A 23,122-nucleotide genomic window follows, 5' to 3' on the forward strand; every position below is an offset into this window, starting at 1 on the left:
CATCATTAGCTAGGAAGAGGCACTCGTCTGTGGGGGCGGAGGGTTACGCCATTTTCACGCACCGCTCCGTCAGCCAGCCAGCCAGTCAGTCATCCAGCCACCGGACGTTGCGGGGCAACTTCTTTCGATACAGCCCTCATGAAGCCGAGCTCAAGTTAGTTATTCCGGGTTCCTGCCATGGGACCAGAGAAGAACGGGTATTTCTTGTATGGCTCAGACTAAACGCAGCGTTGTGACAGAGGCGCTGCTACCAGCTATGGGGCTAGTAGCTGGACATCATCACTGACGGAGGGTGAAGCCCAACGTCTGTTGGTGGTGGCGGTGTTGGTGTGGAGACAGTTTTGGAATTTTATTTTATAACTTGAAACTTTCCTCCGCGAAGCGTCACACACGGTGGGAGAACGAGCCGACCACCAAGTTTTGTCAGAAGGCGAACAGAAGAGGCGAGGAGGAGGAGGTGGGGACGAGCATTGCAGCCGGGCTTCTACTGGCAACGGATGTACTAGAGAACGGTAGGTAGGGCTCCGTCTACTTCCTGGAGGTGTCTACGGCTAATTACCCACTTTTAACAGTTATCGCTTGTTTCCTCGAGTGTCATTCTGTTAAACGGCGACCTGCCCAGTTATTACGGTTGGAGATGACGTGCCGACGCGTTGCGGGGCTCAAAACCCCCTTCCGTGTGGTCTTAGTGTTTAAGGTTAACTGAAGAAGAAGAAGAAGAAGCAGCAGAAGAAGAAGCTTTTGTAAATCCCACATTGGGGGAAATTTGCATAATTACAGCGACACTACAGTAGAAAAGAATGGACATTATATTGATTAAAGGTAATAAAGAAATGACATAAAATAAAAAACTGCTGGAATTAGACTCTCCGAAACACATGAACTGTCACCGAGAGTGCTAGCCTGGTTTAGCGCCGCCGGTTAGTCGGTGTGTGCGTGTGTGTGTGACAGGAACTGGTCACACGAACTGGTTCTTCGGGTTGATCGTCGTGTGAGCCAGATTGTCGAGGACCGAGGGTGGCTAAACCGTGATGGTCCAAGCCACACGTTAGTTTTAACCGGTTTGGAAGGATGCACTTGTCGGCCACTGCGCCAGCTTTATAAAGCGCGAGTCGACCCCCATGTGATCATGTGATGGCAGCGTTTGTTGCGTGTCTTTTCATTGATATTCCGAGCGAGCGGGTGGTCGAGGGTGTTGTGAAAGCTGCCTGTGTTGAGGCGACAGTGGATCTCAGTGTTGTGGCACTCGCAGCTGGGAAGCAACCGAGAGGTATCCGCACATTTCTGCCATGAAGTAGCCAACAGGGCTCCGCTGTTTAGTTCAGTCAAACACTTCATGGCGCAAAGTCTGTGGGGGGTAAAGTGGAATTGTTCTCTCTCTCTCTCTCTCTCTCTCTCTCTCTCTCTCTCTCTCTCTCTCTCTTTCTCTGCAAACACAATTCCTCCCTAGAGAGTGTTTAACCTGCAGGAGTCTCCGGGGACTGCTTGTTGTTGTTGTTGTTGTTGTTGTTGTTGTTGTTGTTGTTGTTCGCCTCATACCACAGGTTTGATGCGTTGACTTGTTTATAAAAAATGGCATTCTGTGCTGTTGGGAAGTGATTGTGATGTCTTTGTCTTGTCTTGTCCTGTCATGCTCGATGTTGGGGTCCTGCCAGCCTTTTCGTTTGAAGTGTGTTCATTGGCTCACAAAGAAAATATGATCCATTATCTGACATACTCTGGCCGTTGCAGTACATCATTATTTTATGTTTGCCCTCGTTGCAGCGTTCTGCTTTGAATCAGGTTATTTCCTCAGAAACGTTTTTTGAAGGAGCAGCCAAAATGACAGCGCAATTTGAAGCTGGTACCAAGCAATCGGCTGCTTTTGGCCCTTAGTACAGACTGACTGTATTCTTTTCACAACAAAATATATTTGGTGCGGGAATAAAAGCTGCTGTAAGTCCTTTGGATTTGTTTTGTTACTTGTGGACTCTAAGCAACACTATGAAATTATTCCGCCCTTAAAGGAAAGGTCGCAAAATCTTCTAGATACTCTGCGTCAGTTGCAGAGGTGCAATAAGGGCCCTAAAAAGTACGAAGTTGACGCAATTTTTTTTTTTTTAACCCATTAATCATTTTCACCCTGATGCTGATGGAGGCTGTGGTGACCTTACATAACCTGTATCACCATCTTTGTTTGTCTTACTTCAAAGGGAGTTCATCTCTTCGTCGTCTTTTGCGCTCACCGAGTTCACCGTAGAATTGGACAGAAGAAGAAGAAGAAGCCTTTATTAATCCCACATGAGGGAAATTGGCATATTACAGCAACAATACCGTAAGGAAAAAAAAATTGAGATTACATTGATTAAAAAGAAATCAATGCAATCCAAAGTGACTTCAAAATCTTCTCACAAGCTGCTGTGAAACTGTACTCACAGACGAGCCATATGAAAGTGCTGTTGGCCAGGGCAATCTGCAGTGAATATCTTGGCTAAAAAACACGTTGCTGATGTCATAATTTCGAATCAAATTTGTTTGGCATGTATTCAAGTGACTTCAACAATGCCACGCCAGCAGTGTGGAGACAAGTTCTTTTCAACGTACCCCCCCCCCCCCCCACCCCTCACGTCACCCCATAGCAGTTAAACTGATTTATTTCATTGATGAATCCAACTTATACCGTGAAAGTTCTCACACAGTCGAGTTGCGATGCGTTTATGGATGATATTATCCTTTGTCACTTACTTCAACTCGAAACCTTCCAGTGTCTTGTTGTGAACAAACACTGGCTGTTATTAACCTTTCCTCTATTAAATGGGCGGGTCTACTAAATAATTGAAACCTTTTTTAAAATATTTACGATATACTTTATTGATGAGCTCGGCCTCCTGCGCTTGCAGCTGCGGGCTAACTGCTCTCGCAGTTTTTTTTTAAACAAAGTTTCTGATTCATCCACTTTGGATGCTCGGCTCTTTGCGAACAGTTCTGCTGTAAGACGAATAGCACAAAACTATATTTAGCCGCATGGCTGATTGCAAGCACTTTCGCACTCGGTTTTGAGCTGTTTAGGCCCTCAGATTCAGAGAGGTTATCTTCGGGCTGTCTGAAGCAAAATACGGCGTCAATATGAAAGATTAAATTCAGCATATTGTCTCAGTATGTTGCAGCCCCCTCGGGGGTGTTGCAGTATCAAGCTGTGCTACTTAACCACTCTGCTTAATATCATGTGAGGAGACAGCAGATGACAGCCTGTGAGTCATTCTAGGAAGAAAAAAAAAAAGCAGCATACTCATTAAACAGCAGCACATTAATTGGCACGTTCGCTCTTCAGGAAGTTTTTTCAGTGTGTCACCTCCTGCGTTCTGCTTCCTGTCGGTCCTAATGTCCACCAGATGGACGCACGGCCGGCACCAGAGCTGCAGATTAATGGCGCTGATCTTATGTGTCATTTCCTCTTTCTGTCTTTCTTTTTTTCCTCTTCACAAAGTGTCTCGTGACTGCCTCGGTTTGTCAGCCTTTTACCCTTCCCACTTCTGTCCGTCGGCCAGAGTTGTCACATGGAACATTTGTAAGATGCTTTCTTTTTTTATTTTATTTTTAGTTTTGGTTAGAACGTAGACATAAAATCTGCGGCTGGTGGAGGAACTCACTGTGCAACCGAAATGAGTGAAACATAAATCAGTGTAAAGTAGCTGCTTCTGCATTCATGATAACAATCAATAATGTGGGGTTTTGAAAGAAAGACAAAAGGAGGCGTCCTAATTTTCTCAGAAAACAAAATTAGCCATCAGCAACCTGCTTGCTCAAGAAATCAAAGACAATGTAGCTAAATATATAACATTGGGTACTGAGCTTAACCTTAATTACTTACAATACATTTGTAGCACCGACCGAAATGCTGCGATCCTTATTGAACATAGAAAAATTAATCATCTAGATCTCATCGTGCTAGATTTCAATAGTTGAGAAGTTGCGCGTGTGAGGCAATGGTGATTGGCTTTCACATTATAGAGGCCTGAAGTAAAGACACTGACAGACTTTTGTTTAAATTGGAGTGAAAACGATCGCTTAGAGGGATGCTTGATTTGAATCAACAGTGAAATGGAAAACTAAAGTTTTTCGCTGTAACTCGCTGTAATTTGTTTTGTTGTCATTCAGATGAGTGTTTAAAGCATCTGGCATCATAAAAAGTAGCGTTCTGGAACCGCAATCAAAATTGGTATGTAGAAAAAAAAAAATCCCAATGATACCCGGTAGTAGTAGCAGCAGCTAAATACGCTGATTTCTGTAGTGGTATGATTTGAACTGTGACAGATCTTTATTACACTGTTATGCAGTGTGAGACTCTTGTTTTTTTTTGGAATCATCAAATATTTCCACGCAGAAACAAGGATCGATTAAACCAGTGCCATCTTATGGATTCAATAGGCATGCTGTGCCTGATTCAGGAAGAAAAGCAGCCTCCTAAAAGTGTCACCAACCTTCCAACTGCACGTGGTCACATGTCGCGGCCTTCAGCCGCTCACACATTGCTGACGGGGGGGAATGTTCTTCGCAGCATTGCCGCCGGCCCTGTGCTAAAGCAACAAGGCCCCGCAGTCGCACACTGGCTTTTTATTGGTCCCCAAACACATCGACAAACCTCCTCTTCGCATCAGTGCCGACACATGTTGTTGTTGTTGTTATTATTAGAAACAACAACAACCCCTCCGCTCTCAGGGGTTCCAGCTTCAAGGATGCTATTTTACATTTAAAAAAAAAAGAAGTTTTCTGCCTCCTCCCGCGTGGCCCTGTGCTCTGAGACTCATCTGACGGAAGGCGTAAAGTGTGTGTGTGTGTGTGTGTGTGTGTGTGTGTGTGTGTGTGTGTGTGTGTGTGTGTGTGTGTGTGTGTGTGTGTGTGTGTGTGTGTGTGTGTGTGTGTGTGCTCAGTAAAAATTACTGAAAGGGGAAGAGAGGCTTTTGCAGTCACTTTCCATCCTGTGTGACCTTCAGCTCTGCGTAGTTGGGAAACAGCGCTGTTATTTCAATGATTTATGTGTTTGATAACTGATAACGCACCTGGAACTGCAGTGTTACCCCCCCCCCCCACACACACACACAAACGCACACACCCACACCCACGCCGTCCGTTTTCCTGCACAGCTGTCAGCTGATAGGCTGCAGGTGGGTTGCTGAGTCACATGGAGCGATGGGGGGGACGCTCTGGCTGCTCTCTCCGTCTGCCTCGTCTCATCCGCTCTGGGCCATTCATCCATTCATTCATTCATTCATTTATTCAATATTAAATCCACCACTAGCGCTGGTTCAGGGCAGGTTTGCTGCAGATCGCCTGCTTGGACGGCAGCAGCAGCAGCAGCAGCAGCAGCAGCAGTTTCAGCTCTCACTGCTGCATTAAGGGGAAGATGGCCACACCCGGGAGTGGCCTCTGTTTTTTTTTTTTTTGCAATGCATTTTTTTCCTTAGTCAGCACTCACTAGTTCAGAAGAAGGAGGAGGAGAAGAAGAAGAAGAATGCCTTTGTTTATCCCACGCTGGGCAAATTTGCATGGTACACCAGCATATCCAGTGCAAAAAGAAGAATTTAAAAAGAGTGCAGTGAGTGAATTCAAAAAAAGAAGTAACATACACATACAAGTCATTTACATTTGTAAATAAGTGTTAAAAATAAGTGTTGATAAATGAGTGTTTTTTTGCAAGCACGCCGTCAGAAGGCGCTTCCGCATTTGCATGTTTTGCAGAGTGGGTTCGGCTCACGGAGATTTATTAGGCAGCTGGTTATAAGTGCTGCTGAAGTGCTCAGCCGTAATCTGCTTAGGTGTGTGTGTGTGTGTGTGTGTGTGTGTGTGTGTGTGTGTGTGTGTGTGTGTGTGTGTGTGTGTGTGTGTGTGTGTGTGTGTGTGTGTGTGTGTGTGTGTGCGTGCGTGCGTGCGTGCGTGCGTGTGTGTGTTGGAAGAGAGAGAGAGAGAGAGCAAGTGGGAGGGAATACAAAGCAAAGAAAGTAGTGAGAGGGAAGCCTGTTGAAGGTCAGCAACAGGTCACTGTTTCTGACCCTGCGATGCGTCGTCGTCGTCCACCTGCACACGTCGTCCACCTTCTTCTTTGTTGGTTTATCTGAAGACGCGAGTGTTCACCTTAAATACGAAACACGCTGTCAGGCAGCTGGATTGTCCACAACAGGCTTCCTTAGAAATATGGCGGTGCAAGATGGCATCTGTATGTATAATATTCTTAAATAAATGAGAACTGTTCTAAGTGTAGAAAAACCCAATGACTTTTATTGTACTGCAATTATAATGCACATTAATGTGTTTATGGGCAATATATTAAGCTTTCACCAATATACAATCATAAATCAAGCCACATATTCCACATTGGACCTTTTCACAGCCTGACAACAACACCAATGCAAAACATGGCTCCCCATCCAAAACATTAATAACACATTAATAACAGAAGCTTAGCCACACCTCCCACGCCTTCCTACTCCCAGGTCAGTCATTCAATAACGCTGTGAGACACCACACTAGAAAAACCCGAAGCGCACAAAACCTTTTGTCCGTTGCGCTAAAACAAGTTGGCCGATTGTGCGAAAGTGGCCGGCGAGGAAAGGACAGCGCCTCTCAAAAACCAGAAAAGAAACTGAACTCCCAGCTGTTGGGAATTGAGGTTCTTCCTGGAGCCACGCAGGATACAACTCTGGTTGCAGGATGAGGTGCCAGGAATTGTATGCCGATGGTTCTAAGGAAAATAAATGACAGTTTCCGTCATATAAAATGTCAAATGGTCCAAATGATATTAATCAAATGTCAAATTAAATTCACGGTAATATCTTCAAATTTCTGAACGTAATCCTGATAAAAAGGGGCTGAAGCTGAACTGACATTGTTCAGACAAAAGACAGGCAGCACACATCACCAGGTAAGCAAGTTGTTTGGAGGCAGAGAGGAAGTCCCGCCTACCCTTGTTCCTATTTATAGTGATGGTGATTAGCAGGAAGTACTGAAACCACCTAGTGGAGTGGAGTGGAAGTTGTGTTTGTAGTTTGTAACCCTTGGTCGGGTTTTGTGTCCTCCGCTGGCAAACACGTGAGAGACGCAACAACAGCATCAGTCGTAGCAGAAGCCTTTTGTGGCGCGGTGTAAACAGAGGGCTTATCTAGCGATGCGTTCTCAAGTTCTTTTTTTTTTTTTTACACGATTAATCCCATAATGGTGCCGGGCTGAAGCAAAGAAAATAACTGAAAATTGGTGGATTATGAGGTTTATGAATAACGACCTGGTGGCTCGGCTCGATTTTCAACCTGTCGTGACCCGTTTTGGTAGGTTGTTATCGTGCAGGTGCAAACACGCATATCGTCTCAAAAAAAACCTAAAAACTCTCCTTGCTATCTGCTCTGAAACGTGCCTGGAAAGTTACAACATTTTTACTTAAAAGACGTTCACATGTACTTTTTGGACTCCATAAGCTGAAGGACAAGTTCACCGAGTCTTATTTTATTGTTTTGTAAAAAAAAAAAAAAAAAATGCAGGTGTGTGTGTGAGTGCAAAATGGTTTTTAGTATTCATTTGTCTCTATGTGGCCCTGTGATGAACGGGCAACTTGTCCATGGTGTCACCCTGCCTGCTGGGAGAAGCTCCAGCAGACCCTCACTACCCTGAGTGCAGGAAGAAGCGGGTATTGAAGATGGAATGGGTGGATGGATGGACTTCATGATTAGGGAAAGAAATGTGGGTCCAATTGAGGTGCACTGGTCTCTGTGTTAATCGATGAGCAGCCCAGTTGCAGGCGAACCAACCTGTGGTTTTCTGCTTCCTGCTCGTTTCCTCTCAGCACGGCAGCTGTTATCTGCGAAGCACACGCAGCTCATGGCTCTCAGCTCTGGATTTGAGCCGTCAGCAGGCAGTGGGCTTAATGTCGGTGGTTTGATTTTTTTTTATTATTATTTTTTCTTAACCTTTTATCACAGCTGCACCTGAATCCCACCTTCTTCTTCTCCTGTGTCGTCTCCTCCTCCTTTTTTTTTTTGAAGTGATGACTCCTCGGGTTTCCTTCACAGCACGTCGACCTCTCTACCGCCGCCACGGCGGGATTCTGTTTGATGTTTGTTTATCCTGCTTCCACTGGCGCCCACACTCACCTGAACTCAGCTGCTGCTTTTGACCCGGCGTGGGCAAACTACGGCCCAGGGACCATATGCAGCTTTTTAATCCGGCCCACCACACTTGAAGAATATATATAGATAGTCAGTAAGTCATAACATAGCTGTATTTCGTGTTTTCTGTCATTTCAGTAAAGAGCTAAACGCCGTAGAAAAAAGAGAGAAAAGGTCAAGGAGAGCAAGTGCAAGCTGGTGTTGAAGTGTTGAGGCCCTTAATCATTGTTTCCTCTGTCTGCATAAATCTCTTCTTTAGTTCAGCAAGTTGTAAAAAGACAAACAACTGAAAGGAGAGTTTTCAAACTGAAAACTCTCCTTTGCCATCCTGCATAAAAAACAGATTCAAACCCCTCACATTGACTTCGTCTCTGTTCTCGACTGTGCAGGATGCGCGAGGACATGTCCACCATGGTGTGCATGAAGGAGGAGGAGGACCCTGGGGAGAAGCTGTCCCAGGATGAGATCATCTCCAGGACCAAGCAGGTGATCCAGGGACTGGAGGCCCTGAAGCAGGAGCACCACTCCATCCTGGAGGGCCTGCTGGGCACGCTGCGCTGCCTGAAGCAGGATGAGGAGGGCGTCCTGGTGGAGGAGAAGTCCCACATGATCCGCAAGTCCCTGGAGATGCTGGAGCTCGGCTTAAGCGAAGCGCAGGTGCGTGAATATTTGCAATGGCGTAAATATATCGGGCCGAGCTTCGTATCCCCCGGAAGGCAAAGCGTCCAGGGTGCTTTGAGTGGGTTTTCTTTCGTAATTGTGGTAAAAAGAAGCCAAACAAAAATGAAAAGAAGCTGAAGTCCTGCAGAAGTCTCTTTGTGATGCCATCTCCCTGCACTCCTGCCTCGCAGGGAGGCAGCGGAGGGAGCGCGCAGAGTGTCGCCTCGATGTAGTACCGATATATCGATACTAGGGAGAAGTCATATCGGATTGTTTTTAATGTTCAGTATTGAAAAAATATTGATATTTTTGACAACACTAGTTCCATGTAGTGCAAAATCCACTTTATTTCATGATCGTATGTTTCTCTAGACTGTCTTTAAACTCACTAAGGGCCAAAGATCCACTAGAGTTACGATCTGTGTGCATTGCCATCTGATCACGAGCGGAAAAATAAAGATCCGGCTTTGAATCCAAGCTGTGACCTCAAGTCTTTCCTAAAGTCTCGAGGAACGATTTCCCAATCCGCCCGGAGACAAGCGACAGTGTCGGGGAGGGAGGCGGCTGTGAAAACTCTTTAATTTGTAGATTTTATAGATTGTTTTCAGCGCCAGTGCGCAGTTGGCAAACACCGACGCCTGTGCCTCACGGATGAGTCACTGTTGAGGTTTCAGCCCTGGGATCCATCTCGCACTGCACGGCTTTTTGAATTGTGAACCACAATGCCGCCCCCCCCCCCTCCCCCCAGGATTTTGAAAAGCTTGCAGTATGAGTGAAGTGCGATAATTCCTATTTTTCTGCATAAGTCGCTGCAGCTTCAGCACCGCAGTGATGACGCCTCAGACTTTTATTCTGGTTACACACCTTGCAGCCTTTCACTTGCAGCTTTTCAGTTGGATGTTTGTGCACTCGTACTGCCGCAGTAACGTCCACTGTTCTACCTCTGACAAGAAGCGGGCCCTTTTTTTGCTTCCCTAAACCTTCATCTTTTGCTGTATAATATTGCTTTGCTGTTCGGTAATATTTTTGTTTATGTATATCAATGAGTCAAAGGGACCCTTTTATTATCGTAGCAGTTTTCAAGGTTTTTTGTTTTGTGTGTTTGTGGGACTTTCGTAGCGTCTAATGTTGAGAAGGCTCATCCCAAACGCGATGTCGTCCCGCTTGGTCTCGTGTCTTATTTCTGCTTTGACGCAGCCGTGAAGGAACAGAACCTCAAAGCTAATCCGCATTCTAAGCTACAAACGTTTTTAGGCCACCTCGTGCATTTGCGGTGTACCGTTGTGCACTTAGACTCCGTGTCTCCAAGTGCAGTTTTAACGTAGTGCAGACACCAACATTTTGCCCGCATGCTGCACGTGCACTGGACGTTTCAGCAAGAGGACGTCCGTTTGCAACACATCCAGAGTACGAGAACTGCAAGAATTTAGCAGCTGCCTCACAAGTGACTTGACGTGAATTTACACACACACACACACACACATACATATCTCAATGAATCCCCGTGTGGCGCTCTTCTTCCAGGTGATGATGGCGCTGTCCAGCCACCTGAGCTCGGTGGAGTCGGAGAAGCAGAAGCTGCGGGCTCAGGTGCGGCGCCTGTGCCAGGAGAACCAGTGGCTGCGGGACGAGCTGGCCGGCACGCAGCAGAAGCTGCAGAAGAGCGAGCAGAGCGTGGCTCAGCTGGAGGAGGAGAAGAAGCACCTGGAGTTCATGAACCAGCTCAAGAAGTACGACGAGGATCTGTCCCCGTCTGTAAGTCGCAGCGTGCGATGCCGGTAGTCATGAGGGTGAAAGAAAAGGCGTTCAGTTCACAGAGTGAGGTGGTGTGTGACTACTTTCCTCGTCATCTCATCCGCTTTCCTCTGCCAGGAGGAGAAAGACTCGGACTCCAGCAAAGAGACTCTGGACGACCTCTTCCCAGACGACCAGGACGACCAAGCACCCGGCAGTAAGTCTTCACTTTCTCTTCTCTCCCTGCCTGCACTCAGGACTTTAGAGTAGATCCTGGCCTTGGTCTGCGTTTGGTTATTGGAGCAACACGTTGTATCACTTAATAAGCCTGGAGTCAGGAAGTGTTTAGCAGCTTCTGCTCTCTCTTGTGTCTTCAGCGCCTCTCCTCGATGTTTGATGGCGCTGCCTTTCTGTAGCTCCACGCTGTAAATGCTGCTGGCTGTAAAGGCCCGTTATTCAGGACCCGGTTGACACTGGCAGCGGGCCAAGTGATGGGGAAAGGTCAGCAGCGGCGTTAACACAGCAGGGTTGTCGAGCGTCGCTGCAGTTGGCTGTAACTCTGCTTGGTTTTCTTGTGAACTTTTTGCCTTTGAATATTCTTCTGGGTCTTTATGTAAAGTGTTCGGCGCCTTTTCTCATTCCGCTCGTCCTTTCGCAACTGGATACCACTGAGTTATTGCTTGTGATGGAGAGAAGACGCACTTGAAGGTTCTCAGTGTTCAGCAGCCTGCGTTAGAATTTGTCCCAGAAAATGCAGGATTTAACTTGTATTTAAAGAGTTTTTTGCAGATAAGAAGTCAGTGTGAGCTGCAGCCGTTGGTGAAACGCCTTCAGTTGTGGTGCAGTGAGGGCAAAAGACGAGCAGGAAAATCTGTTTCCGTCCCAGGATTTATCTCTGAGGGTTTTTCCCTTTGATGAAAGTTTATTAAATGCTTTTTCAAGATCCATAACAATAACCAATAGCAGCTGCGTGCCAGCAACAGATTTCCTCCTCAGGCAGATTGTCTGGCTTGTTTTATGTAAGAGACAAAGTTATTCTTTCTCTTCTGCGTCTCCACGGCTGTATTTCTCCGAAACGTTTTTGTCATTTGGAGTTTTACACATTTCCCCACGATGCCCCATGCGAATCTTAAGGATTTTGCCAGGCAGGCCGTAATGGCTTATCAAGTTTGTTTTTTTTTTTGTTTCATTATTACATCGTTATGACTTGACATCACATTGTAAGAATGTACAGTAGATTGATTGGGCCGGCAGTGGGTAAATGAGCGGAGGCTACGAGACGGAATGGATTTTCTGCATCGTGAATCTCAACAAAGAGGAAATCACTGCAGAGATCGAAACCGCACGGTCATTAAAACAAACAGCGACCACAACAGCGCAACACAAACTGAGTGTTTGACTTTCTCGAGGTCTCAGCTCGAGTTTGGACTCCATGACGTAACAGAGTGACTTTGAGATGTGGGCCAACCAAAGCAAATACAGACCAGAAACTTGACACGAGCAAGTTCATTTGTAGTTCTAAACACACTTTGTCTATTTCTCTCTCATACAGCCGTACAGTAAAATCCATTGCAATCGAATGTGACTTTCAGCACAGCCCAATAGCTGCTTTTCTCATTGGGGCGCTGGCAACACGGCAGATGACTGCACACAGGAGCTACTCCACTGTTTTGTCTGCTGGGACATTGCAGTCTGCGAGAAGACTGCAAGGAGTCTTGTTGTTGTATCGCATTACACACGTGTGTACGTGCGTTGTGTTCTCAGAATACACGGAGATAGAAATAGATATTCTGATTGGTTGTGTTTGGTTTATTGTTTGTTTATTTTCAGTCGGCCTTGCTCTTATTGTCACCGTGCACTTTGAGATTTGACAACAAATGTAAAAAAAAAAATCAAATCTATTATTATTATTATTATTGTTGTTAATATATTTGGGCCCAGAATTAGTACTTTGGATTGGGACAGTCAATGCATTTTGAATTTTCCAGCAAAGCTTTGAAAAATGCAAAGCACAGTTTTAGTCAACTGTAGATTGCTGAAGGTTTTGAACCAGATGTTCTGAGTCTCAGTGTCATGTTCAGCCTCTGTGCAGCTGCAGCAGTGTTTTCGGACAGGCGCTACTGGAGCTCAGTGATAACTTCCTCTTTACTGCGTTGTGCAGAAATACAGACTGAGGTGCAAAAGCGGAATTCCCTGCTTGTGTGTGTGTGTGTGTGTGTGTGTACGTGCGTGTGCGTGCACGTGGCACCGCAGCCAATGGGATGTCTTTGCTGCTCAGCCTCATTAAGACTCTTGAGGGTTTTTTTTTTCCCCCTGAAAATCTCCTCAGCTGGAGGGACGAGGACGACATCTGCAGTGCACCACTGGCGTCCTGCACAAAGATTGTTGTGCCTCATACACCGACTGAGCCGTGTGGCTGACTGCAGGTACTACAGGCTACTGGCCTGGTGGACACCTGGTGCTGCTCCCTCTCCAGACTCGGCTCTGTGTTTTCACTCCAGTCGGTCGGTTCCTGTTACCGAGCCCACCGGCTCTCCCCTTCAGTGCAAAAATAATCACCGTCTGCATTTTAAAAGAAACCCAATCAGGTGGTTTCCATTCAGACATTCTTACACACACTCACTCACCCACTCACCCAGACTGGGACCTACATCCTATAAAAGAAAATCCCATCCACGTCCTGCTGACCCCGTTCAGTGCAACTGCACAGGAGGCCGAACGCTGCCGGTGCATCGTGGCAGAATGGGAACATTTTTTATGCCCGAGCGATCTCGTTCTGATCTCGTTCTAAAGGGCCAGTTGTGTCTGCGAGCAGTTTGTTTGTTGTGTTTTAAGCTGGAGCTGTTCGCTGGAACTCATTCGTGTAATGGCTCGAGGCACAAGGCAATTAGTGACTTTTACTTTGTACTTGAACCTCAGTTTGAAACGTTGTCCATAGGAGATCTTCTTCACAGCAGCAGCTTGGACTTGCAGTGTTTCGCTTAATATGTGAAATGTCTTTATGTTCTATATGTTCATTTCAGGCCAGCTGACCGACTGAATTGCTTTCCCCTCACCCACCCTTCATATAAATGCTTCATATTAAATCTCTAGCTTACCAAATGAATAAATGAATTTTTAATATTGTTATTTTTTTTGTATACAATTTTTTTTTGTTAACATGTGTGCGCGTGTCCTCCAGTCCAGCCGAGCCACGGCAGCGCCGCGGCAGCCGCCGCCCAGCAGGGGGGCTACGAGATCCCGGCCCGACTGAGGACCCTGCACAACCTGGTGATCCAGTACGCCTCCCAGGGCCGCTACGAGGTGGCTGTGCCCCTCTGCAAGCAGGCTCTGGAGGACCTGGAGAAGACCTCTGGACACGACCACCCGGACGTGGCCACCATGCTCAACATCCTGGCCCTCGTTTACAGGTGAGTCCACTGTAAAGTGGATGTTGGGTAATGAATGAAGTGTCTGTCTGTCTGTCTGTCTGTCTGTCTGCCTTCTGTCTGTCTCTATCTAAACATGAAGCCTAACAGCTGTGAAACCCTCCGGAGTAGCAGCTCAGACCGTGAAGCCAACCTTCCTTGGATTTTGGATTAAAGGAGGTTCACCGTCCTGTCATGATAACTGTGTCTGTGTAATATCGCAGTCTTTTTTTAACCCCCCCCCCCCCCAGTAGATCCACGTGTGAAGATCTGAGCACAGATCTCGCTGCTTTCATCAGCGTCACACAACACAGAAGCCTTTCTCTGCCATGTTTCCTAACGACCCTCCAAGCGATGGATGTGCCACCAGCCTCAAAACTCAAAGGCCATGGTCGGATCGCCTCCCCACGTCACTAGAGGCGCATAGCGAGCTTAGCAGTCACCGGCGAAGACTTACGGCTCAATAATAGCAGCGGGGAAGCGTTTATCACTTCGCTGGAGAGACGAGAACAAACAGAAGAATCCTGCCGTTCTTCTTTTGTCGTCTCTCACACACAACTTCCACAAATCTCATCCGCTCTGTTGTCCATGCAGTGTGTGTGGAAGCAGGGCAGTCGGGGGGCACAAGTACAGTGATGTTTGAGACACTTGTCAGCTGAGCTGATGTCGCATTAACTGTGGGAACTGTCCAAGAAAATCAACATTTGCAGCATGTCAGACGACACAATGAGCCTGCAGTCTGTTCTCTCCCATTCTGACTGAGTGCGTTTGCTTTGTGTGTGTCCTGGCAGGGATCAGAATAAATACAAGGAGGCGGCCAACCTGCTGAACGACGCCCTGGCCATCAGGGAGAAGACTCTGGGGAGGGACCATCCAGCTGTGAGTGCTTCTCGTTGTCCACGTTGCTCTGCTTGAACTAAAATACTGCGTCATTCTTGCGTTGTTTTTTTTTTGTTTTTTTAGCGTAACCACCTGATGTCACATTTAAAACCTTCATCTGGGAAAACAGCCTGTAAGAAATTTGTCGGGGGATGGCAAAAAAAAAAAAAAGAAAAAAAAAGTGTAGAAGGTCATCAGATGACGTCTCTGCCGTTTGGAGCCACACGGGAACAAGGGATTGTTTTCAATCACCTCGGTCTTGTCTGGCTTTGCCGTAGCTCCCCGTCTCGCTAGAGGACAGTGATAAATGAGTGGAATCCCAACCAGCCCAAGACTGCCAGGCAGCAGCTTTTCAAGATGAGCAGCAAGGCCTCAAACTCGGAATCTCAGCAATTTGGCTGCGTCTCAGGGTTGAAAGATGCATACAGACGAATACACGAAACTCTGGCGCCGCGTCCAAATGAGGAGAATTTCCATGCGTTGCCCACATTTAGAATAAAATAGAATAGAATAAAACTTTATTGATGCCCCAAAAGGGCACATTCATGTTGTTACAGCAGCAATAGAACACAAGACAGAGCAGTGTCAAGTAGCAACAACACCATCAACAGGTAAATAGAACAATAGAAAAATGAAAAAGCTGATTAAACTAACTTTAAATGTTAACTGACTGCTAGAAGTTCAGTTTAGGTCCACTGTAATAACCAGAGTTCCACTGTTATAGAACCCAGGGGAAAATTCTGCACTTAAGTTGTCTTCAGAAATGTTTGTTGTGTTGTCAAACATTTTGAAATTGCTTTAAAAAAAACAAAAAAACAAAAAACAAAACCCTCCTGTTGCATTTGGCTGAAAATTGGGTTGGTTTGTCACTGTAAGTGTGAAGGCAGAGGGAGCAGGACTAACTGTGTGAACCTCAGCAGGCCTGTGTCTCCGCTGTCTGGACCCCCCAGCGTGCGACCCAGAGGTTAGAACCTGACCTCTGTCCCTGTCGCCTTGCCCCACAAAGTCCCGTCTTCATCATCTCACTCCACTGATTTCGAAAATTTATTTAATTTTTTTTCCTCCGCCGGCAAATCTGTCACCAGCAGAATTCTAGATTCATCCACCACATATGAAGTTGTGTAGCACAGATCAATTTCCTTTCCCTTCTCAACTTCAACTTTTCTCCACTTTCTTCTGCCTTCCGCGAACAGTTGTTCCATCTGATCTGGTTTTAGTAGTATTTTATTTGAGAAAACCGTTAATGGGGAAACTTTAAAAGTTGTGTCCAGGTTACATTTTGGCTGCTGATAATAATAATAATAATAATATTATTAATAATAAAAATAATAATAATCATAATAGAAGAAGAAGAAGAAGAAGAAGAAGAAGAAGAAGAAGAATGTGTTAAAAAGGTGGTTTTTGAGATCAGAGGTAGGATCGCAATCTGCACGGCAGCTCGTGCACATCAAATCATCTACGCAGGGGTTCAGCTCATCTTGACAAGTGTCTGCTTTGAACTCTCCTTCTCAGTCACCATGTTTTCTTTTCCCATGTGAGAGGAAACTGCCGCGTATGGAACTGGTTAAGCTCCAGCCATGTGGATGAGGTCCTAGAGACCAAAGTGTGGTGGGGGGAGTCAGAGACAAGAGACCTCGTATTGTGGTTTTTACCGACACACTGAACAAAGCTTTGAAGTATCTGGCAGTGGCTCGATAAGAGAGGGTACCCCCCCCCCACGCCCCAATTTATATATCTATTTTTTTCTTTACTTTTACTTTAACTTTATTTAATCATCTCAGTGTTTTCTCAGAAGATCAAAGCTTCAGATGGATCTTTGTCCTAGTATTTTTTTTTTTATTTTTTTTTTACATCCTCTGCAGACACAATCATTTTTAAAATTTCCCTGAGGACTCTGTCTGAAAGGATAAATAAAGTTCGATCTAATCTAATCTCTAATCTCATTACACAGCTGCTCTATAGAACTTCTGTATTTCTAGAAATGTATGTAGTTAAAAACTTTTTTATAATCCAATCATCCTCTGACGTGAATGTATTGAAAGTTTCTTCCTCGTCTTGTCCTTGGTGCTCCTGGCACCTCCTCCACTCGGACCTTCCCTCCTCTTTCCTTCTCTCCGGTCGTCACAGTCTGTCAGGGGTGACCTCCCAACACCCCCCCACATCCTCCTGAGCGCCAACGTCACACATGGGGTGCACTCGATCACGTCCCGATCACGAAAATCCCTCCGTCGCTCCGCACGTCGTCACAACGAATCATTCTCTCACTCGGGTGTCACGGCTCCGTGACGCTGAAGCACGGCGCTCACACGGGTGACGAAGATTCCCGAGGGGCCGACGCTCAGCTTTTTTGTTTTAAGACGAGTGCCTCCCTTTGTTTTCCGTCAGGTGGCCGCCACCCTCAACAACCTGGCCGTCCTGTACGGGAAGAGAGGGAAATACAAGGAGGCGGAGCCCCTGTGCAAGAGGGCGCTGGAGATCAGGGAGAAGGTAGGTCAGAGGTCGGCCAACACCAGCAGCACCCTGTGGAGGCAAAGAACACGAGACCCTCACACTATATAATCTCACTGCATGGGAAAACCATGCAGTTTTCCCATGCAGTGTACAATATATCATGCTATGATTTGCCTTTGAGGCTTAAATGTCTCTGGAGCGGTGTGAAAAAATGTGTTTAAAAAAACCAAAAACACAGGCGACCTTTACGTTTGACCTTGTGAAGTGTTGAAAGGTCGTTCACCGCACCATTCTCAATGCCAGCATCCCCTTTCCTTTGCTCTTGTCGCCTCCTGTTCCTCGTTCCTCGCGTTGATGAGCAGCCCGGCGCTTTCTCCTCTTCCTCCGTCGTCTCCTGCCTCAGAAAACATCCTCCCCGCTCTGCCCACAATGACACGTCAGCTTTGCTTAATCTGAGCCGCTGCTTCATTCCTATTTTTTTTTTTTTACTTTTTTTTTTTTTTTTTGCACCGCTTAAACTAAGACGATAATATTCTCCTCGGTGCTGAAGGGCTCGGGCTGAGCCGAGCCGCGCTGCGGAGAAAGACTCAGTTTCTAGATGAGTTTGGGGAAGAGCTGCAGAGTCGAGCTGTGCACGTGGGTAAAGACTGCATCTCTCTCATGCATGGTTCATCACACTGCAACAGCTTCAGGCTGTGGGAAGAACGAGACGATGCAGCACTTCTGTCCCCACTCAGCCAATGGCTGCTTTTTTTCACAGGTGCTTCACGTCTTTAAACATCTTTGTGCGTACGGACAGTTTGTGCAACAACTTTGTGGCCAAAACGCTGGTGTACTTTGTACTCAGTTTTTGTTTGATCAAGCAGGTCAGCAGACTGCAAATGTGGCAAAGGACAAAGTTTTAGTTTTTTTGTTTTTTTTTGGCTTCTACTCTGAATGTAGATTTATGTCAGATGAAGTGCCCCAGTTTCATCTTTCCATAGGATTTTATTTTAATTTTCAACCATTTACAAAACACACTTTCCTCCTCAAAACAACACGACACTAAAACAAAATCAAACAAAGACCCACAACATTTATGCCCAACAAGAATCAGACAAATGTTCCATTTTACTGCTGATTCAAATCAGGATTTCCTCCAAATCGAGTTTGTTTTATTCCCTTCCTTCGGCTCAACATCGTTGGCATAAATGTTGCATTTTGCCAAATTTTGCTTTATTTTGAAGTGGAGCGACACTTTAGACTCCTTTGGAATGACGCTAACTTTCACTCTAAATTCAAAAAAAGCTTGCGAGTGTCTTTAGTTCACAGCTCTATAATGTGAAAGCCAATCGGCAGCAACTTAAGATCTTTACACACACATGACAAAGATTTACTTTTTTGAATATATCAGAATTTGGCACCGAAAGATTATCAATTTTTTAACTATTCGATCATGGTATATATCATGTCATCATCAATATATCACTGTACAAATGTACTACAAATATACAGTAACTGGCATTGTGTGGCTTGTCTGAAAATTTGGTATACAAATTGCCCAAGGGGGAAAAAAATTGTAACCTTCAAACTGGCATTTTGGAATCCCAACTTTTAACAGGTGGTACAGCTGCTTGGCGCAAGATGCCTGTTGTTGTTTCAGACCCGCTGACCAAATGGTGTCGTCGAGACGCAGGTCGTCCAGAAAGTCCTCTTGGTTTGAGTTAACTGCTGTTGTTGTAACCCCCCCCTCTGTGGCCTCGCTTCCGCTCCAGGTGCTGGGCAAGGACCACCCAGATGTCGCCAAGCAGCTCAACAACCTGGCCCTGCTGTGTCAGAACCAGGGCAAGTACGAGGAGGTGGAGTACTACTACATGAGAGCGCTGGAGATCTACCAGACCAAGCTGGGGCCAGATGACCCCAACGTGGCCAAGACCAAGAACAACCTGGTGAGAAGACTGCAGGCTCCGACCGGCTACACTCAACAGAAATTATTATGTGGTTAAAAGTACATTGGTTGGTCACCTAAAGCATGTTTTCATAGGAAATTGCCACCTAAAAAAAATATGCTGTTTTCACATTCACATTAAAAAAATTCATTCATTCATATTTATTTATTTATTTATTCAAAATTTAGAAAGTAATCAAAATGTAATCAAATGTAATTAGATTAGAATGGTACTGATACTGGTATCGGTACCGATACCAGTATCGGTTATCGGTACCGGTATCAATAACTGATACCCAATTCTGGTATCGGCATCGATAACCGATACCGGAATCGGTTTTACCGATACAGGTATCTGTGCATTCCTAGTATTTTTCATTGGCAAACGGCCTCTTCTGCAGCAGAAACGCACAACCCTCCACTCACTTGCAATGTCTCGCTAACTCCCCGCATCTTTCCCTCTGCGTTCCAGGCATCCTGCTATCTGAAGCAGGGCAAGTTCAAGCAGGCCGAAACTCTGTACAAAGAAATCCTCACCCGCGCTCACGAGAGGGAGTTCGGCTCCGTCGACGGTACGACACCACACCGCACCACACCACGCGACTCGGAACACAAACGCGAGCACGCATCCTCGTCATCCCTCCAGCTCTGACACCACTGCAGCATCCCTGCTGCTCTCCACCTCCCACGTTAAAGGTCAACTGAAGTGTTTCTGGCTGCTGCGAGCAGAGCCAACCTTTCCAACCCAGACTTTAAAACCACTTTACTTTGCGCCCCGGGGTGACGCGAGCGAGCGTCCTCCTTGTTGGGAATCTGATTGTCTGACTGCTTCATTTGTCTCTTTAACGAGCCCGACCGTCTCTCCTGTCTGCAGATGAGAACAAACCGATATGGATGCATGCGGAGGAGAGAGAGGAACAGAGCAAGGTCAGTAGAGTCGGGCATCAGTGACCCAAATCTGTTTTAGTCCAGGGGCGAGCAAACTCTTTGACTGGTGGGGCCACAGTGGCTTCTAAAATGTGGCAGGGGGGCCGGAGCTGCAGCAGATGGATGGAGTCTTTTGGTGACCACCCTCATTGGAGAAACACACAAAATCAGCGTCTTTGAAGCCCCGCTGTATTTAGCTCTTTATTGAAATTGCTCCGAAAACACTGAAAACACGATGAAATACAGCTGTTTTATTACTTACTTAGGCCGAACTCTCTTAACCAAGCACGTTCCCTTCGATGGGAGTTAAACACACTTTGAAAATGGGTTAACTTTTCTCTCGGGTGTCTCTGCAGATTTTTGAAGTTCTAGGAATTATATTACATTACCATGCAAATGTGTTTTAAGTGTGTTGAACCTTTTTGGGCCACGTGCTGATGATGGTGAATGTGTGTCTTCCAGGGGAAGCAGAAGGACGGCTCGCCGTTTGGAGAATACGGAGGCTGGTACAAAGCCTGCAAAGTGGACAGGTGAGTTTCCAGTGGAGAAGATGTTTCTGAAGAGTAAAAGGGAAAAAATGTCGATATCAAAAATCCAGAGGCAACTTGTGATGGCAAAAGCAAAAGCTTTTCAAACCAGGTTTCCTCTTCCCAGTGGTTTCTATAACACTGCAAAATGTAGTTTCACCACATCTTAGCTCTTGGGATCTTTTTTTCCTGCTCCTAACCATTGCATCAGGAGAATTAAAAACCCACACATGGCTTGAGTTTCGATATTAAATGCTGAAATGTGTTTTTCTCCAGCCCCACGGTGACAACGACCCTGAAGAACCTCGGCGCCCTCTACAGACGGCAGGGCAAGTTTGAGGCCGCCGAGACCCTGGAGGAGGCAGCCATGCGCTCCAGAAAGCAGGTATGGTGTCTGGTTGGAGTGGACCGGCAGGGGGGGGTTAAATGTCTATAGAAGGAGTCCTTCTATCCCACGGTGCTGTTTGTCATCCTCCTTGTGGGCTTTTCCTCTGCTGAATAATTGATTCTCCAGACAGGCTAATAGGTCTTAGCATCAGTCTCCTCCGCACTGTCATCCATCATCAGTCCAGACGTAATTACACCAAGGGAACTGGAGACTTGGGAACACAGTTGTGGATTTAAGGCAGAATCTGGTGGATAGATTTTATCCAGATTCCGCATTCTAATAATTGCCTTTTTTCAATTTCTATTCATGAAACAATACATCTCTCGTTTAGGGGCGTAGATGATCAGTCGTGGCATAATGTGATAGTGTTTCAGTTGGTTGTCGCCAAACATGAAGTCTATAAAGATGCATTTTCACTTTGATTTGATCCTTGATCCCCAAAATGCAGTGCGATGTCGGGTTAGTTTTATTTCTAACATTATTCTAACCACAGACATTTACGTCATAGTCTGGTCTTATATTTAGCATATATATACATATATATTTTATTTTGGTGTACTGTGGAGTGGGTACAATGGTTTTTATTGGCAGGCTAGCAGAAACCATTGACTTGCCACTAGCCTAGCGCCAGCTAACTCTGCTAAACTAGAAGGACTGGATGGAATTTGTTGACTTGGTCTCCACTGATCACACACACACGCACACACACACGCTGGCTCGCTTGGAAACGAGGTCCTCCGTCCTCCGTCCACTGTTGTAGCTGACTTTGTGGAGTCACTGCAGCGCCAACCTGAGCGTGACTGCCATTCCAGGAGCGGAATTGCGGGCAGCAGGTGGACGACGCCTGCAGCTTTGATAATAATTGGATTGAATGAATTGGCGCTTATTCCCGTCAGCTGCGCCGTTCCTCCCTCCTTAGTGTGTATGTGACGAGCTGCGGCTCTAAGAGCTTTAAGCAGATGAGCTGAATTGGCATTAATTGTGGCCTCGTGCGTGTGTGTGCTTCTGTGTGTGTGTGTGTGTGTGTGTGTGTGTGTGTGTGTGTCCATCAGGGTCTGGACAATGTGCACAAGCAGCGCGTGGCCGAGGTCCTGAGCGAGCCGGAGGCCCGCGAGAAGCAGCGCAGCCGCGAGAGCTTGACCTCGGACACGGTGAAGTACGAGAGCGGGCCGGACGGCGGCGAGGAAGTGAGTATGAGCGTGGAGTGGAACGGGGTGAGTACAGTGCACAGCCCTCGACACGTCACTGACTGACCGAGTCCTCACGTCCACACCCAGCTCTCTGCACGGAAGCCACGACACAGTCCAACACACACAGGAACATTGATAAAGTACATACAGCCTTAAGTAAAAAGTGATTTTCATTTATTTATTTTTTTTATTTTTTTATTTTTTGGATGGTGCTGCAGAACAGCAGTCAAACTCCATGAGGAGGCTGTGAGAAAAAAAAATGCCAGGCTGTTAAAAAAAAAATTCAGCTGTGCATGAATATTATTATTTTCAGTTTTGTGAACGACTCAGTCAAGACTGTCTGTCGTCCTGCAAGTTATAAGCATGGAATGCTTTTGATTCCAATTAAACGCAACCACGCATCAATCTGAAATACCATTTGAATGATTGTGACCCTCGTGGCTTCCGCTCAGAAAGATTAAAGGGACTTTAAACGAACCCTCTCTCTAAAACGCTGATTGACTGTCGCAGTAACCGCAGTTGGTTTTATCCTGCTTGCACTTCACATCCTAAACGTCTGACTGCAGGCGCCTCGGCTCCACTCGTAACATTTCGCATTTACGCAGCTGCTCGCCTCATTAAAAAAAACAAAAACACTCCTCTTCTACTAAGCTTTTTTTTTTGTTCACGCTTTAAACTAACGCCGAGTCTTTCGAGAAGCTCTCTCGCTGCCGTAGTAGTTCAACCCCTCAGAACCGAGCAAAGAGTCTCTGTAGGCCCGGAGCTGCCACTGCTGCCGCTGCTTGCGTAGCAACAGTAGTCAACCCACAACAGCCAATCGGCAGCTTCTCCTGCCGGGGTCCCCAGATGTGGGGAGCTCTGACGTGAGATGGCGTGTAAAACGACGCACGCGCTTGTACT

At 46.2% G+C, this 23,122-nt stretch overlaps 1 protein-coding gene across 7 annotated transcripts in view; it reads left to right on the forward strand.

The window, feature by feature from the left end:
- The first annotated feature begins 43 nt into the window (after positions 1 to 43).
- The window catches only part of klc1a (kinesin light chain 1a), a 31,268-nt gene continuing 8,189 nt past the window's right edge, over positions 44 to 23,122 (forward strand). For 2 of the 7 annotated variants that reach the window (XM_076027672.1, XM_076027674.1), the window contains exons 1-13: positions 44 to 512; positions 8,522 to 8,789; positions 10,317 to 10,547; positions 10,665 to 10,743; positions 13,708 to 13,936; positions 14,725 to 14,812; positions 17,198 to 17,299; positions 19,018 to 19,191; positions 19,663 to 19,762; positions 20,065 to 20,117; positions 20,580 to 20,647; positions 20,921 to 21,029; positions 22,085 to 22,219. In XM_076027672.1, coding sequence (XP_075883787.1) covers positions 8,523 to 8,789; positions 10,317 to 10,547; positions 10,665 to 10,743; positions 13,708 to 13,936; positions 14,725 to 14,812; positions 17,198 to 17,299; positions 19,018 to 19,191; positions 19,663 to 19,762; positions 20,065 to 20,117; positions 20,580 to 20,647; positions 20,921 to 21,029; positions 22,085 to 22,219 — 1,635 coding nt within the window. In that variant the 5' untranslated portion in view covers positions 44 to 512; position 8,522. Of the gene's footprint in view, positions 513 to 1,249; positions 1,271 to 8,521; positions 8,790 to 10,316; positions 10,548 to 10,664; positions 10,744 to 13,707; positions 13,937 to 14,724; positions 14,813 to 17,197; positions 17,300 to 19,017; positions 19,192 to 19,662; positions 19,763 to 20,064; positions 20,118 to 20,579; positions 20,648 to 20,920; positions 21,030 to 22,084; positions 22,247 to 23,122 lie in introns of those variants that run through there. The other 5 variants (XM_076027673.1, XM_076027675.1, XM_076027670.1 and 2 more) reach the window with 4 other exon arrangements.

The sequence above is a fragment of the Nelusetta ayraudi genome, unplaced genomic scaffold, assembly GCF_046127955.1.
Source record: "Nelusetta ayraudi isolate G7.1 ecotype Tasmania unplaced genomic scaffold, CSIRO-AGI_Nayr_v1 ptg000021l, whole genome shotgun sequence".
NCBI lineage: Eukaryota > Metazoa > Chordata > Actinopteri > Tetraodontiformes > Monacanthidae > Nelusetta > Nelusetta ayraudi.